The following is an 18,273-nucleotide window of genomic DNA, read 5'->3' as shown; positions in this document are numbered from 1 at the left end:
CCAACTGTTTGTGTTATCGGTAAGGTTTCCAGTCAGCAACAGATTATTAGTAATTAAGTTTTAGGGGAGTCAAAAGTTATATGTGGATTTTTGACTGCATGAAAGGTAGGCACCCTAATGGCCCATGTTATTTAAGGGTCAACTATGGATCAAAGTTTGGGTCACAGCCAGATTAGTGCTCCATGAGCTTTGGGCAATGTGGCCACAGTGGCCATGGGCTGAATGAGTTCTTCTGAAAGATGTTAACATCTCTTCCACTGTAGGCTCCATGTTTGGCATCTACACGTGGAGAAGGCGGTTGCAGTTAGGAGTCTTTCAGTTTTTTTACCCAAGTGGATGTGAAAATGTAGACTTCATTAATTTATTAAAAAAAGAGAACGTAGAACATACTCTGTGCAAGGCCCTGTCTGAGAGCCTCAAGCTCCCTTAATAGCATCTCATTCTTACTAACATCCTCCTACCAGTGATATTTTGGTGTACCCTAAGTGATAAAGATCATGTAATTCACACACATCCAACCACATTCCACAGAATAAATATGCTGAGTGGAGCTGTGTAGTCACCAGCTGGATTTCCCCCTTTCTTTCTTTCTTTTTTTTTTTTTTTTAAGATTGTACTTAGTTATCTGAGAGAGGAAGTGAGAGACAGAGAGAGAGAGAGCATGAGCAGGGGGAGAGGGAGAAGGAGAGGGAGAGGGAGAGGGAGAGGGAGAGGGAGAGGGAGAGGGAGAAGCAGACTCTCTGATGAGTAGGGAGCTCAACACAGGGCTCAATCCCAGGAACCCAGGATCATGACCTGAGCTGAAGGCAGACACTTCACCAACCGAGCCAGACCTGTGCTTCTGGGTGCCCCAGGGTTTCCCCCAATTTCTTTTAAACATCTCAAACTCTCCTTTCGGTCCCATGCCCAAGATGACCAAGAAAAGATGGAATAATGGTTGTGCCAAAAAAGGCCTCGGCCAGATGCAGCCCATCTGCTGCACCAGCTGCGCCCGTTGTGTGCCCAAGGACAAGGCCATTAAGAAGTTCGTTATTGGGAACATCGTGGAGGCCGCCACTAGCAGGGACATTTCCCAAGCGAGTGTCTTTGACGCCTACGTGCTTCCCAAGCTGTATGTGAAGCTCCATTATTGCATGAGTTGTGCCATTCGCAGCAAGGTAGTCAGGAATTGCTCTCGCGAAGCACGGAAGGACCGAACACCCCCACCCCAACTTAGACCCGCGGGTGCTGCCCCACGACTTCCACCGAAGCCCATGTAAGGAGCTAAGTCCTTAATGACTGAAGAAAAAGTGTTCTCCAGAAAAAAAAAATAAATGGTGATTATACTTAAAAAAATAAAACAAAATAAAACATCTCAAACTTATAAAAAAATTGAAATAATGGTATAATGAATACCCATTAATCTCCTTTCCAAATTCATCAATTATTAATATTTTGCTACGTCGCTCCAAAAAAAAAATATTTTGCTACGTTGCTTTGTCTCTTTCTCTCATTCTGTCTCTCCTTCTCTCTCTGTCTCTGTCTTTGTCACACACACTTTTTGCTAAACCATTTGAAAATAAGCTACAGCTATTACCTACTTCAACATGCATCTCCCAAGAACAAGAATACTTGCTTATTGACCACAATACCTTTATCAACCCCCAAGTCAATATTTAATTTGAAAATAAATTTAGTAGTAAAATTTCCCTAATTGTTACAAAAATGATTTTTTTTTAAATTCAGGATGCTCTCAAAGATCATGCATTTTATTGGCTACCATGTCTCTCTAGTCTCCTGCAGTCTAGAATGGTCCTTCTACTTTTAGTTGCTCTATATAACCTTGGCAATTTTGAGGAGTCTAGCCTGGTGTCCTGTAGAATGCCCCACTATCTGGATTTGTAAATTGTTCCCATTGATTAGATTAATGTTGGGAATCTTTTAAAAAAAGATTTTATTTATTTATTCATGAGAGACACAGAGAGAAAGAGGCAGAGACATAAGCAGAGGGAGAAGCAGGCTCTCTCTGGGGAGGCTGATGCAGGTCTCGATTCCAGGACTGCAGGATCATGACCTGAGCCAAAGGCAGATGCTCAACCACTGAACTGCCCAGGTATCCCAATGTTGAGCATCTTTAACAAGAAAGCCACTTGGGGTGGTGTCTTCCTTTTACATCACTGGCTTCCCAGTGGTTGGATGATGCTACCTTTGATCGATTCCTCAAGGGGGATCCTTTCCCTCTTTGTAATTAAAAAATGACCTGCACAGTGATGCTTTGAGGTTCTGTGCCTGACAACTCTTCCCTTGATGATTTTAGGATTCTCTGTTAAATCCTGCCTAAAGTAGTAATTACCTTAATGGTAGGAAAATTTAAGTGTTGCAATCCTTCATTTCTTCTACGTTTATTAATAAGCACTATTTTATAAAGAAACACTTCCTTTTCCCATGTTAAAGATATCACTAAGGACTTGGAGATTCTTATTTTAGTCAATGTGTTATAACCCATTCCATCCTTCATCATTGTTCAAATTATTTCAACTATGATCATTGGAAGTCCCTTTTAGCAAGTAGTTGTGTCCTTCATACATGTCCCCATCAATTTTTCATGCACTTTTCTTGCTTTCTGGCATAGCAAGATGTTCTCAGCTCACTTTTCGCTTGTTTCTGATAATTAGGCATTTACACTGTTTCCATCATTAGCTCTTACCATTCATGGCATAATGAATAGCTCTGTGCATGAGTTGATTTGTAGTTGTGCTATGGTATCTGAAAGGAAGACATGTTACCGTTTTTCCTCTACTCTGTTCTCAGAACACTTCTAACACCAGTTGTGTGGGGTTTTCCCACACTGAGTAATTTTCCAATTCTTGGCAAACAACAAACTGCAGTTTACTTCAATTCTGACACTATCTACCTGGAATTACCATCAGATTCCAAAAGCTAAGGGCTCAGTTCCACAGGACCACCCTTATTTCAGATGCCAATTACAAGCTCATGTTGCCACTTATAGTTCTGACAGATTGGCTAGAAATCAGAGGTTTCCCAAACCACCTCCTCAGGTTAATGTTAAAATGGTTCACAGAGTTCAAAACAGGTTTACTAGGTTATCAGTTTATTATAAAATGATCCAACCAGGAAGTGATGCATAGGGCAAGATATGGGGGAAGGGGTATAGAGCTACTGCCTGCTTCAAGCATATGACCCTCTCAGCATCTCCAAGTTCATCAGCTTAGCAGCTCTCCAAACCCCTTCAGTTAGGGTTTTGTTTTGTTTTGTTTTGTTTTAATGAAGGCTTCATTACTTAAGCATGATAGACTGAATCCTTAACACTTGGAGATCAAGTCAACCTCTCCAGCCCCTCCCCCTCCTGGGACGTCTGAAAGTTCCAGCCATCTCATCACAGAGTTGGTTCCCCGTGGCAACCAGTCCTCCATCTTTAGGTGCTTTCCAAAAGCCACCTCATTAACACGAACTTAGGTGTGGTTGGAAGGGGCTTATTGTGAACAAAAGACACCCCTTTCGCCTTTATTTCTCCACAGCTGTTTCAAGAGCCTGAGGCAAAAGAAAAATATTATAAGATACTCCTATTGCTCTTACCACCTAGGAAATTATAAGAGTTTTATGAGCTGTGTGCCAGGAACTGTGGATGGAGACCAAAATATGCATTGCTTATTATATCACAACATCACAGTATCTAAAAGGAAAATTCTGAGAAATAAGGTGGCTGGATTAAAAGAAAAGACTATACAATTTTTTTCCAGAAATTTCCAAATTCTCCCCCAGAGGTGTTGTAACATTCTGCACTCTTATTTGCCATAGATTGTAGCGCCAGCTTGAATTTTTCATACTTCTACTTGACCATGAATTTCTCCTCAAAGCAGTCCGTGTTTCTTATACTCCATTTTTACAGTTACTTTCAGCCTTTCATCACAATCTTAAATTGTTTCATTCTTAGCAAATCTTTGTCACATGTGATAATAATTGGGGATTTTTTTCATCCTAACTTTTATTTTCATACGAAAACAATTGGAGTGACATCAGTGAGATGGCAGATTAATCATCATCATCCCTCATAGAACACTGATTTTTGGTAATTGCCCATAGATGACAATGCCTTTTTGGAAGTCCTTCAGAGAAGTTCCAGCACACCATTATAGGAAGAAGAAAATGCAAAAACAGATGCATTATAAAAGGTAAGAGGAACAGTTTTACCTTGCCTGTGTCACCTCCTCCCCCAAGGTGGCAGGGCTCAGGGCCCAGAGAGCCTATGGCTCACAATTCCTCCCATGAAGGAGAGCAAATGAGTGAGCACCCAGCTTCCCTAGCCATGTAAGATGCTGCCCAGGAGGCCCAATGCTTTCTTGCCCCACCCAGAATACCACATGATCTCAGCCTGAGGGTGTCGGAGAGCCTAAGAGCCTAAGAGCACAGCAGCCAGGTCCTGGAATTCATTAGAGGACACTAATAACCACTTTTCAAAGTCTCCTACTAACTGATTTGTGGTCTCTATCAGGAAGCCTACTCACGAATTGCTAGAGGTACTACACCTATGGACACCCCAAGCAACCCACAGGCACCCCCAACACTCTGTACACTCCTTTCTTCACAACCTCATACCCCACCTCCATGGTTGGCTCCAGGCACACAGTCTCGAAGATGGTGAGAGCAAGCCTTTGCTAGGGATCAAAGAGCAGAAAGCCCACTTGACTCTTTAGGATTAGGAAAAGGTTCACAAATGAGCATTTCAGGGCACTGCCATAGAGGAAACATATGAGAGGTCATCAGCACCCAGCCTGGCTTCCTAGAATTGAGAGATTACATACATTGCATACAATTAAGAATCCCCTTCAAGAGGGAACAAGAAGTGGGAATAACTTCTTGTATTCATAGAAAAGACTGGAGAAAGCCTCAGAGTCCCTATTTAGATTGACAGGTGAAAATATCTCTCATATGATGATGGGAATTAGACTGGAGGAGGTGACTGCCTCTTCAAATGCAAAGAGAGCAATGCAATACCTCAAGGAACACAAAAAATAAGGGAAACATAACACCATCAAAGAACTGACCTCAAAGAAATGAAGATCTGCAAATGGTCTGACAAAGAATTCAAAACAATTATTTTAAGGAAGCTCAGCCAGCTGCAAGAAAATACAAATATATAATTCAGTGAAATCAAGAAAACAATATGTAAACAAAATGACAAATTCAACAGAGATGGAAATCATAAGTAAAAATCAAACAAATTCTGGAGCTGAAGAATACAATGTATGAATTAACAAATATAATAGAGAGCATCAGAAACAAACTTCATGAAGGACAAGAAAGAATCTTTGAACTTGAAGAGAGGTACTTGAAATTATCCAGTCAAGGGAGGAAAAAAAAAGATAAAAAGTATGAAAAAGAAAGAGTGAATAAAGCCTGCATGAATTATGAGATTTACTAAAAGAAATAATATTTGTATTATGGGAATCCCAGAAGGGGAGTAATAGAAAGAGTCAGAGGCTTATTTAAGGAAATAGCAACTAATATTATATGTTAACTGACTGGAATTTAAATAAATTTTTTAAAAAAGCAATCAATAAACATACTAGCTTTTTCATCTTCAAAAAAAAAAAAAAGAAAAAGTGGCTCAAAATTTCCTAATTCTGGGCAGAGATACAGACACCCAGCTACATCAAATTTTAAGTGCCATACAGATTCAACCCAAAAAGGACTTCATCAAGACACAATATGATAAAATTCAAAAATCAAAGACAAAGAGAAAATTTTGAAAGCAGCAAGAGAAACTCATTTCATACAACAGAATCCCCATGAAGATATTGATAGATTTCTCAGCAGAAACCTTGCAGGCCAGGAGAGAATGGGAGGATGTATTCAACATACTAAGATGAAAATCACCAACCAAGAATACTTTACAGAGCAACACTGTCCTTCAGAAATGAAGGACAGGTAAAGATTATCCCAGAAAGCCAAAACTGAAGGAGCTCATCACTACTACATGTGCTTTACAAGAAATGCTAAATTGAGTTCTTCAAACTGAAAAGAAAGGACACTGATTAATAACATGACAACATATTAAAGTATTAAACTCACTGGTAAGGATGTAGGCAAATTTAGAATATTCTAATACTGTCCTGGTAGTGTGTAAATCACCTATAGCTCTAGTGTAAAAGTTAGAAGACAAAAGCATTAAAAATAACTGTAGCCTCAATACAATAATTTAGTAACAAAGACACAAAATCAAAGATGTAAGTCATGACATCAAAAATATAAAATGAGGGGAGAAATAAAGGGTAGAGGGTTTTCATGCAATTAAACCTCATCAGCTTAAATATACTGTTATAATTATAAGATGTTTTACATAAGCCCCATGGTAACCACAAAGCAAAAAGCTATGGTAAATACACAAAAGATAGAAAGAAAATCAAAGCATATATAAAATCATCACATAGGAAGAAAGCAAGAAAGGAAGAAAGGCATTATAAAACACCAGAAAAAATAATTTAAAAGATGGCAATAGGAAGTTCTAACTTAACAGAATTGCTTTAAATGTAAATGGATTAGATTTTTTTAACCAAAAGACATAAGGTGGCTGAATGGATTTTAAAAAACCCATATCTAACTATATGCTGCCTACAAGATACTCATTTCAGCTTTAAGGACACACACACATGGAACCTAAAGACATGGGAAAAGATGCCAATTGCATGCAAATGGCAACCAAAGAAAGCAGGGGTAGCTGTACTTATACCAGACAAAATGGACTTTAAGTCAAAAAGTGTAATGAGAAACAAAAAAGGTCATTATATGATGATAAAGGGCTCACTCAATTCACCAAAAAGATATATTAGTAGATATTCATGCGCTCAATATAAAAGCAGCTAATTATCTAAAGTAAACATTAACAGATATGAAGGGAACATAGCAATAATAGTAGGAGACTTCAGTACCCCACTTTCAACATTTGATAGATCATCCAGACAGAAAATCAATAAGGACATGATGTACCTGGCCGTACTTTAGACCAACTTATGTACACAGAACATTGCATCCAACAGCAGCAGAGTACATGTTCTCCTCAAGCACAGATGGAACATTCTCCAGGAGAGATCATATGTCAGGTCACAAAATAGTCTTAACAAATTTAAGAACATTAAAATTATGTCAAGCATCTTTTCTGACGACAATCACAGGAAACTAGAAATCAGTGACAGGAGAAAGTGGAAGAATTCACAAATCAAACAATATACTTCTGAATAACCAATGCTCAGAGAAGAAATCAAAAGGAAAAAAAATCAGAAAAACATCAACATGACATGCCAAAAATTACGCAATGCAGCAAAAGCAGTGCTAAGAATGATGTTTGTAGTGATAAATGCCTATATTCTATTTTTTAAATAAAGATTTTATGTTCAAGTAATCTTTACACCCAATGGGGGGCTCAGATCTACAACCCTGAAGTCAAGACTTGTATGTTTCGCCAACTCAGCCAGCCAGGAGCCCCTAAATACCTACATTTTAAAAAATGAGATCTAAAAAAAAAAAAAAAATTGACCTAGTTTTACACCTCAAGGAACTAGAAAAAGAAGAGCAAACTAAGTCCAAAATGAGCAGAAGAAAGGAAACAAAAAGATTAGAGAAGAAATAAGTTAAATAGCTACCAGATAAACAATAGGACAGATCAGAAAGATAAAGAGCTAGTTTTTTGAAAAGATAAAAAAACTGACAAATCTTTATCAGACTAATTAAGCAAGAAAGAGGGAATACTCACATAAATAAAATAAGAAGTAAAATATGAGACTTTATAACTGATACCACAGAAATACAAAAGGATTGGGAAAAATTACTATGAATAATCATACACCAGCTAAATTGGATAACCTGGATCAAATGGATAAGTTCCTAGAAACATACAATCTTTCAAGACTGAATCAGGAGGAAATAGGAAAATCTGATTGTGGAGATTGGATTGGTAATAAAAAATCTCCCTATCAAGAAAAGCTCCAGAGCAGATGGCCTCAGTGGGGATATCTGCCAAACATTGAGGGTAGAAGAAATGGGTAGATATTGTTCAAAAGGCACAAACTTTCAGTTATAAGATGTATATGTTCTGGGGATGTTATGGGCAGCATGATGACTATTGCTTCTAAGACTGTATTACCTACTTGAAATTGGTTGAAAGATTTACTCTCTTAAGTATTTTCATCGCACAAACATGACAGATAATTGTGTGAAATGATGGATTATTAATTAACTTGATTGTGGTCAATATTTTACAACATATATCAAATCATCACATTGCACATTTTTAATATAGACAATTTCATTTATCAGTTGTACCGCAATAAATTTGGAAAATTAATACATGCTCTGTTATTTGATTTCTTGGAAACTTGCAAAAGAATTTTCTTTTATACAGCATTTGCAAACCAAATGAAATCATTTTGGTTTTGTTATTGCAGTTCCAGAGATTGGCCACAAAATGTCAACTTTACATTTTTAAAGTCCATTGCCAAAGAGAAACTCAAACTATTTTCAGCAATTTCCACATCTATTTGAATAATATATGGTCCCCCAAAGTAATACCTTAAAAGACACCATGCTTTCTACCATAAAAAACATCATTATGTAACTGTTTTTCATTAGAAAATAATATTTTATAGTCACTCTGGCTTTTGTTTGCTCCGAACAGCTACAATTACACAAGTCCACCATAAAAGAAATAAGATAAACTATTTTACTTTAGAAAAAACAAATTTAGTTGTATGCTAACTAAAATATGCTCACTGGCTAAAATAGTTCATTCTTGAGTTTATATGCAAAATTAGAAAAAAAAAACCTTTAAACTGAGTAAGCGTTTAAGTTATTGGGTAGGGATGTTGAATGCTTATTCACCTATTGAAAATTGGTCAGAACTCCAATGTTCTCTGCAGCATTATTTACCATAGCCAAGATATGAAATAACCCAAGTGTCCATGGATTGATGAATGGATAAGGATGTGGTATATATATATATATATATACCCAATGGAATATTATAAAATAAGCAAGATAAATAAGTCAGAGAAAGACAAATACCATATGATTTCACTCATATGTGGAATTTAAGAAACAAAACAAATTAACAAAGGAAAAAGGAGACAAACAGAGCAACAATCTCTTAACTAGAGAGGATAAACTGCTCCCAGAGGGGAGCTGGGTGGAGGATGGGTGAACTAGTCGGCAGGAATGAAGAGCACGCTTATTGTGAGGAGCACTGAGTAATGTACAGAATTGTTGAATCGTGGTACTGCGCACCTGAAACGAATATAACGCTGTACACTAATTATACTTGAATGATTAAGAAAAAAGAAATCAGAAAAGAAACAAAGTGTTGGTGAGATATTTTCACACCCTGGTTAACGAATACTTTCAGTACCTTTCAAATTAGTGACAGTTTAGTAAATGATTTAAATAAATGAACCTGAAATATTCGGCTTAGTTAAAACTAAATCCTGAGCTGCTTTGAACTTGTATAAAAGTATCAGAGGACGGTCGAGTTAACGAATAGAGTGAAGATTAATGACTTTTCTACCACTGGCAACTAGGAAAAATCTACTGCTATTGCAGGTGGTCGAATATTTTGCTGTCACTTTGCCAGGTTACATTTGCACATCCAGTGCTTAGAGAGTGGCATATTCCCCAATAGTCTGTCTGCAGATGTCTCATCTGCAGTCACATGGATAATTGAGCTATTCCAGGTAGTATCATGAATTCATTTCAATCTGTATACAAACTGAAAGTAGAAGTACGATATATAATCCATCTTCTTATGCTGAATACACGCACACACAAATAAAGTGATGGCTTGTATTACTGTACATCTATATTTTTGTTGAATGCCTACTGAGTGCCATGCGCCACGTTTGACCCTTTTATATAAAATCTTAGCTAGATCATTTCACATAAAATTTCCTTAATCTAGCCTCCTCAAGAGAAGAGGGTAGCATCATTTCCTGGGGCAGAGGAGAGTGGTAGTTCTCAGGCCACGAAACAACATGCCGATGGCCATCAGAGAGAATGGATTAGCAATGCATGCTCGATTGCTAGGTAACATTAAATATAATGCAGTTGCCTAGGGAAAAGCAGACCTGTTCTTAAAAATCTCAAATATGCTTTACTTGACTTTAATTTTCCTGATTGCATGTCCGAGCTTGATGGAGGCATCATGCCTTCTGTGGCTGTTCTCTGGGTGGGGGAACACTGTTGGTGCTAACCCACCTGTGGTCCCGCCCCATGCCCACTGCTCTGCTGACAGGTGCTGCCTTCCACAGAGCGGTGGAAATGCCAAGAAGCTGCTTTTCCAGCTTATCCTGAAGCAAGTACGTGGGTGTAAAGCGATCCTGGCCACAGGGAAGGCTGCTGAAGGTAGGAGAAGGAAAAACGTGTCTGCAACAACAATACCAGTGTCTGTGTGAGGATGTGACACTTGCCACCAACAAGAGAGAAGCCCCCACAGAAGATGGCAGGAGGGAGGATGGGGTGAGTCTGGTCCTGGTGGTAGCTCCAGATGCTGGAAACCTGGAAGCCTCACTGGGGAGACTTCTCGGTGCATGAGATAATCAGAATCCTGGATTTTAAACCGTGGCTGCCTGAAGTGTGGCCCTAGGACAGCAGTATCAGCACCATCCAGAGCTGTTTAGAAACTTGGGACCTGAGGCCCACTCAGGTCTCGATAAATGTCTACCTCTTAACCAGATGCCTTGGTGACCTGCACTGGTGTCTTCCCACCTGCACTGGTGTCTGCTCACCTGCACTGCAGCCGCTCTATACTACTTGTTGTTACGCTTTACATTCTTGGGAGCCTCCTCAATGTAACTGCCTGGTGCTCTCTGAACCTCCCCCCTCAGGTGGAAAGAACTTTCCATCAATACCAAATCATATTTGATTGTCTGAAGAACACAGAGTCAGAAAGCTGGGAGGTTTGCAGGCAAGTCTGATGTGGCCTTTTGACTAAGCACGAGGTTTCTCCAGAGCTGACCTGGCCAATTCGTTAGGACTCCGAAGACCATCTGTCTTTTCTTTTCTGAAACAGATCTTTCATTCTATCTGCTCAGAGCCCTTATTGTTTTAAGAGGTACATTTTAATGGAACATCAAAGAGAAAAATCGCTGTCTTAAAATATATGTGTCAGTAGTTGGCAAAGTACTAAGAGAAGAAATATTTGGATACTACTTCTTTCCCCATTTTAATTCTGCTTTAGCACACTTTTAAAAATCAGATAGGCATTTATTAGTGGATATTAGCAATATTTGTGTAGGTGCACACTGGAAAAATGCTTTTAATAGATCGTGGATTCCTAAGTTTTTAAATATGCCATGTTGAACTTCATCTAGTACAACATAATTATTGGCATTTAGCATCATAAAACTAATGACTGTAGAGAGAAAGTCAGGATGTTTTCCCAGGTCCCAGAACATAATTTTCCATCATGGGGATTATTTTGACAGTTGCAGCAAATGGGGACTTTCCCCCCGTCTTGTTTTTGGATGTGAAACTGGACCTTTTTGACCTTTACACAAGTGATTATTAATCTTTCCAGACTCTCCTCATTTTTTTTGAAGATCCATAAAGAAGTTATGCGGAACACAACACTATAACAGAACACGGTTTGAAGACAGATGACTAACTTCGTACATTATTTCTGGATTTTCCCTTTTATTACTCGTAGCCTGAAACAGCTTCCCCCCAGAAATCATTCACTGTGGCGTCCTCCCCCTCCGCCCTGGACCCCCTCCCTGAGCAAGAGGTGGAAAGTGAAAGGCTAGTAATGGAACACTTAAAAATGATCCCACTGGGCCCTGCATGTTATTCACAAGCAAGGAATGTGGTCGTGCTTATAAGGACGAGGTTCGTCTAAAGGAATTTCCATAAACCACCAGTTGCATTACATCAATGCATCATCTTAAATCCCATGGTGATTTTCCTAAACACAACTAGCTTACTGGCTTCAAACATGCTATCTCTTCTTGTCTTTGCAAAAAAAAAAAAAAAAAAAAAAAAAAAAAAAATTCTCTAAATGTTTATATTCCTGCAGGGCCATCCTAAAATGGCCAGTTAGCTCATGTGGAATAGTAAGGGGAAGACATGGCATGACTTACGAAGAATAAGGCTGGGGTGGAAATGCGGCCCTCCAGCTACCCTGTCCAAGTACCTTGCCCACCCTCAAATCCCTGGTGCCAAGCATTCGAACCCCAGTCTCTGTGTATTTCTTTATTGCTGGTGGGTGGTGGGTAGACAAGACATGGGCTTGGAGAGGACAGGACATGCAGAGAAGCAGGAGGGGACCCCGGGAGCCCCTTTACATTCTCCAAAACCCCTCGTGACAAAAAAAACGGTCCCTGGTTCTCTGAAACTGAGCCAGAGTGACAGCCACTCAGATACAGGCGGAGGAGCTTTCACAATCCAAGTGTGGGCTCTTGAGCATCATAACTACGGTCAGGAGGTCCTGTTATGAGCTCTCAACTCAGCTCCAGACCCGTGTCCTCAGCAGACCAGCAAATCTGAGCCATGAAGCTCCCCAAAAAAGCAGGTTTTGACAATGGTTGGGGAAGCCCTGCGATAAACAGCACAGAAAGGGATGAGGTGTTGTCCATCCTCAAATGTCCATTTTCTGCAAGACTTTGTCTTTCCTGGAGGGCTCTTTTCACTCCCTCTGTCCCTAAGTGACCCCCACCAGGGCTCTCATTTCACCCTCCACCCCTGCCAGCCTCTCTTCTGAGCTCCATATGTAAACAGCCAGCTGTCCCTGAGGCATCTCCACAAGGTGTCCCAGTGCACCCGCCATGCCCATGTCCAGAATAACCCTCTTGGTCTCCTCCTGCCTGCTGACCTCCAGCTGGGTGCCCTCCCTTGGTGTATTCCAGAAGGACTGGGATTGTTGCCCATTCTCTCCTGAGTCAACTAGTCTCCACTGCTCTGTGAAATGAGCACCCTGGCCCCATGACCTTGGCTGTGCCCCCAGCTGCAGGTCACCCCTTGGAAGTATGAGGACTGCTCTCCTCAGTACCCGAAGTATCCCCACAAGGCTGGGCAGGAGGTCAGAGGGGCGGTGGGGACAGAGCCATCATTAATAGAATGACAGCATGCTTGAGAGAAGCACTTGAAACTAAGAGCTGAAATAACTACCCTGAACATCTCAGGGAAAGGTCTAAAAACCCCAAACTTCCACCTAAGGAACCTCGTGAGCAGAGCCCAGAGCCCTCTTTCTTCACACTGTGGAGAGAAAACAGAAGGAAGGACATGGGGGAGGGGGACACTCGCCCCAGGTGGGCAGATCTGCGGGGAAAGCTGAGTCAATGTCAAGCATGACGCTGCCCCTGATGCAGTGTTAATTAAGCTGAGAGTGTTTCATGGTCATCAAGCCTCCATGGGAAAAGGAGGATGTGAAACAAGTTGCTGAAGCTGAGGATGGTTGGGAAATGGGTGGGCTAGCATGTTCCTCCTGGCTTTAGAGGAAGAACCTCACGCAGGCAGGAAGAGCCAGAGAAGGTCCCCAGGCACGATGGCAGTGGGTGGGCACGGGGCCCCACTGCGAGCGCCCCCCGTCTGCAACCAGCCCATGGCCCTTCAGTGCCTCACTTCGTGTCCACCCTCTGATGTGTTCTGTCGGGGGGGTCACAAACGGATCCAGGTGATGCATTTGGGGCGGGAACCCAACAGAAGTACAATGCTCTGTTTTTCTCAGCCTGTCACATCAGGAGATGCCTGAAGTCAGTGTATCCTAGCATCAGCTTCCATGGCCAAGTTCAGGGGGGGTCTCCCGGGCTTCCCCGCCCTGACCTGACTGTTGCTCTTCTTCCCCTTGTACCCAAGAAGCACAATGCAGGGAAGTGCACCCGGACGGTGCGAACGTGCTGTGTCTGTCAAACTCTGACCTGCACGTTCTGGCACCAACTGATGATGGACTGAAGCCATCATTACTATGATCCTTGCCAAAAGGCAGTTTTCTCATTAGTTTCATTCCTTAAATCCAAACTGAGAGACATTTTACAAAGTAACTGGCTTGTATTCCTTAAAAATACTAACTTCAGGAGAACCCAAGGAGCTGTTCTGGATTAAAGGAGCCTAAAAAGACCCAACAACTAGATGCAGTGTGTGTGACCCTGGACCAGGATCCTGCTGTCCTTTTCTCTAAAGGACGTTGTTGGATATAACACCCGGCGCTCGTCACATCATGAATTATTGAACGCTACATCTGAAACCAATGATGTACTATATGTTGGCTAATTGAATTTAAAGAAAAAAAGAAAAAAAAAAAAAAGAAAGGACATTGTTGGGACAACCAGTGAAATTTGAGTAAGGCCTGGATGTTCCGTAATATTATTACGTCAGTGTTAATTTTCTGATTTTGTCATGGTGCTTGCCTTACGTAAAAGAATGCTTCTGGGAAGTGCACATTGGAGTATTTCGAAACAAAGGGAATTGCGGCTACAACTTTCTCTTAAGTGGTCAGAAAAAAAATACTATGTATTTATAGCAAATAATAAGGCCACTGTGGGGAATGCCGGTTTGTACTTGCAACTTTTCTGCACATGTGAAATGATTTCAAAACAAAGTTTTTAAAATGTACTGGGCATTCAAAATGAACTACGTGGGCGTGGCTATATTTGACGAGGAGTGATGGGATCACACCCATATGGGGAAAGTGGTTGGGTGATCTCGTGTCTGGGCACAATCCCCTCCATCCCCCTCTGCCAGATGCAGACCCACAGGGATCTCTGGTAAGAAGCGGCTTTCTCTACGGTGCCGTCCGTGAAGGCAAAACATCTGAGTCATGGCAACCAAGACGAGTTTTCAAGAAAACTGACTAAGAGCCCATTGCTTTTTGCCTCCAAATTCCAATTTCTGGCCATGACATTGTGGCTGTCACATAACCCCATTCTGTGTATCAAGCATCCAGAAATAGATGATTCCAGAGGCTGCGGCTTGCCTCGGAAGGTCTTACATGGTAACAATAAAGGTCTTCGGCCTCTGAGCCCTCCGATGAAGGACAAGCACACCAAGTAATCAGTCTTCACTGCCACGTGAATAAGCTCCTGTCCCCACAGAACCACCAGAACGCAGGCCACGAGCCCACAGGCCCACACTGCCGATAGTGACCTCAGCCTACAGAGGGAAGAGAGAAGTGGCCCCCAAAATAGATCTCTGAAATACTCCCTTGTCTTCTGTGACAGCACAATTTACTGTTTCATTTCGGTCTCTTATCAGGAAGCCTTCTGAATCAGTGCTCTATTTTGAGCACAAAGTCAAGATTTCGGTGGCCTCAGCCAAAGATACCCATGTGGAGAGCTGCTGAGCTGGCTCGCTGATGCAGGCCCTGATGATTCCTGGAGTCCTTCTGGGGGAGTGGGAAGGGGTTCACCCATAGAAGCCTGTCCTTGGCCTTTCTATCCTCTCCCACCCTGTCCATGTAGCATTCCACTAGAGAGAACACAAAATTGAATGTGTGCCAAGAAAATGGATCCACTTGGCAGACATTATTAGCTTTAGTGAATTAAAAGCTTGCCAAAAATCAACCATCTCTCCTGGGATTCTTAGTTTCTTCCCTTCTGAGTGTCCTTTTTTCTTCCTTCCTCTCTTTCTTTCTTTCTTTCCTTCTTTCTTTCTTTCTTTCTTTCTTTCTTTCTTTCTTTCTTTCTTTCCTTCTTTCTTTCTTTCTTCTTTCTCTCTCTCTTTCTTCCTTCCTTCCTTCCTTCCTTCCTTCCTTCCTTCCTTCCTTCCTTCCTTCTTTCTTTCTTTCTTTCTTTCTTTCTTTCTTTCTTTCTTTCCTTCTTTCTTTCTTTCTTCTTTCTCTCTCTCCCTTCCTTCCTTCCTTCCTTCCTTCCTTCCTTCCTTCCTTCCTTCCTTCCTTCCTTCCTTCCTTCTTTCTTTCTTTCTTTCTTTCTTTCTTTCTTTCTTTCTTTCTTTCTTTCTTTCTTTCTTTCTTTCTTTCTTTCTTTCTCTTTTTCTTCTTCCTTTTTCCTGGCCTTCTTACAGAAACAGCAGGGTCATTGGCATATAATGCAGTTATAGAACGTGTGACCAGGAGCCCCTCTTGGGACAGCAGGGCTGAGCCAGCCCACACCCCAGTTACTGGGTCCCTGTAACATGGGTGCTCTGCACATGCCGTGCACCATCTCACCTAACTCTCGGGACAAATTTGCAAGGCTAGTTATTTCGTCCTCATTTTTTTCAGATGAGAAAATAGAAGCTCGGAGAAGGTGAATATCACCCCAAAAGTCCATGGCAAGTACTAGTGAGGTTTAAACTCACTTGTTTGTCCACAGGGCTCTACTATTCCACTCTGTGTACTTTGATGGTAAATAGAAAGATATCCAGACCTCCTTCTTCATCTGCTTGGTGAAGGCCCCACATTTTTCTAGCACGTTGAGTTGGGTGCCTCGATTGCATGAGAACACATAACTTTAGCACCTTGTTTCACTTGCGGTTGCCACCTCTGTAACCCTGTTGAGCAGGAAAGAGAATATGTTCAAGATTTCGTTCAGTGTGGTGGTTGAGATTTCTCCACTATGTGTGAGCTGGACCTCTCAAGACCAAAGCTTGCATGGTCACCAGCTCCCTGCTGAGCCAGCCAGGTGGGCTGCCATAGCTGGTAGCCCTGCGTCCTGCTCCCTGCTACGGTTTCTAATCTCATTTGGCTTCTTGTAGATTATGTGACATCTGAGCCTATGAGAGCAGATGTCTCCACCCCTCCCAGCACCTGAAGGTCTGCCCTAGGTGTACTATTCCTTCATGGTAGGACCATTAGACTGCTTCCAATAAGCACCTAAGCAGACATGTCCTGTAGGGGACCCAGTGTCCCCTCGTACTCCCTAGGCACTCACCAAAGCCACATGACTGTTAGGTTCTCACAGAACCATCCACACCTGTCCATCTGAGGACCCTCTGGGTCTGACCCCTACACAGGCCTGGGGTGAAGTGGCAGCGGGTTGAAGACCCCAGGCATACCCTTGAACTCATGAACCCACAGAATTTGGTTAATTAAAGTCCTGAACTCTTTGACCCTTAGGTGGGACAAGTTTGAGGTGTGTTGTCTACTTCCGTCCCCTCTTGAGACCAGTGGGGTTGAGGCACTACTGTCCACGGCAAAAACTTTAAGCACAGAAACACCCTATGTTGGCTTGCTTCTCTTCTGTCTCACTTCTACGCCTTATGAGGGCTTCCTGGGAGCAGTGCCTAGTACATTCCTTGCACTCAGACCCTGGTCTCAGCTGGACTTGAGAGAAAGTGGCCTTGGACAGCCCTCGGGGCTCCTTCTCCATAGACCTAGTACAGTCACAAGACCCCTCCAGGGGACCATGGCTGTCACGACAGAGGTGAGGACGGGTGTCCCTGGGCCCTCTACTTAGACTTTTCCATGCTCCAGCCAGATGGCATCCATCTGTGTACTTTGCTGGTAAATAGAAAGATATCCAGACCTCCCTTCAGGAGAGAGTTCCTGGAGGACACGGGAGGTGGGCCTCAGGGTGGGACACCAGAAACATCGGTGGTTTTTTGTTCTTATGTGCCTCACTTGAAAGAGGGGCCTCTCCTGTTCCAACTCTTAGCAGGATGAGCCTCTACCCACTGGGAGGGGAAGATCTGGTCTTCCAGGCAATGGTTGACAATGTTTCAGAAGAGAAAGAAGAATAATGCTTCTTTTTCCGCCTTCTCTCTTCCAGGTCCCCCGCTCCATTAAGTCATGATTTTTGGGGTGGCATGGCAGTCCAGCATCATGCACCCCACTTCTGCTAGCCCACGCTCAGGGACCGCCAGGCCCTGACCTCAGCAAACCACATGCAGGAGTGAGTGGGTACATCTGTCCATTTCTTCTGCTCAGCACAGAGTCTGGGAGGGCGAGCATCACTTTCTCAAAGGTTCAGAAATAACAGAAGGAAAGCTAGTGAGTCACTGCAGGAGAAATCAGTGAGAGTGGGGGCACCTGGGTGGCTCAGGGCGTGACCCTGGGGTCCTGGGATCGAGGTCCACATTGGGTTCCCCGCAGGGAGCCTGCTTCTCCCTCTGCCTGTGTCTCTGTCTCTCTCTGTGTGTGTCTCTTATGAATAAATAAAATCTTGAAAAAAAATCAGTAGAAGTTTCTTGTGGACACACTCCAGTGACTATTTGCAAACTGGGACCCCTCAACCCAGAGCGTGGAGTGACACTTGGGGGGGTCTATGGTCATAAACCAGCTCCTGTGGTGAGACATCGCTGACTGTGTCTCCTTCCTGGGGACTGGTCACGATGCTAGAATGCTCTCAAGTGATGTGGTGC

General features: G+C 42.2%; 1 protein-coding gene across 4 annotated transcripts in view; it reads left to right on the top strand.

The window, feature by feature from the left end:
- Positions 1–18,040, top strand: part of LOC140641349 (small ribosomal subunit protein eS26-like) — a 33,909-nt gene extending 15,869 nt beyond the window's left edge. For 2 of the 4 annotated variants that reach the window (XM_072841045.1, XM_072841035.1), the window contains one exon: positions 912–1,349. In XM_072841045.1, coding sequence (XP_072697146.1) covers positions 912–1,259 — 348 coding nt within the window. In that variant the 3' untranslated portion in view covers positions 1,260–1,349. Of the gene's footprint in view, positions 1–911; positions 1,350–10,292; positions 10,506–16,195 lie in introns of those variants that run through there. The other 2 variants (XR_012037889.1, XR_012037887.1) reach the window with 2 other exon arrangements.
- Positions 18,041–18,273: the final 233 nt, after the last annotated feature.

This window comes from Canis lupus, chromosome 1 (assembly GCF_048164855.1).
Source record: "Canis lupus baileyi chromosome 1, mCanLup2.hap1, whole genome shotgun sequence".
In the NCBI taxonomy this organism is placed as follows: Eukaryota; Metazoa; Chordata; class Mammalia; order Carnivora; family Canidae; genus Canis; species Canis lupus.
Note: the sequence above shows the minus strand (reverse complement) of the source record. Positions and strands in the feature narration are given on the sequence as shown.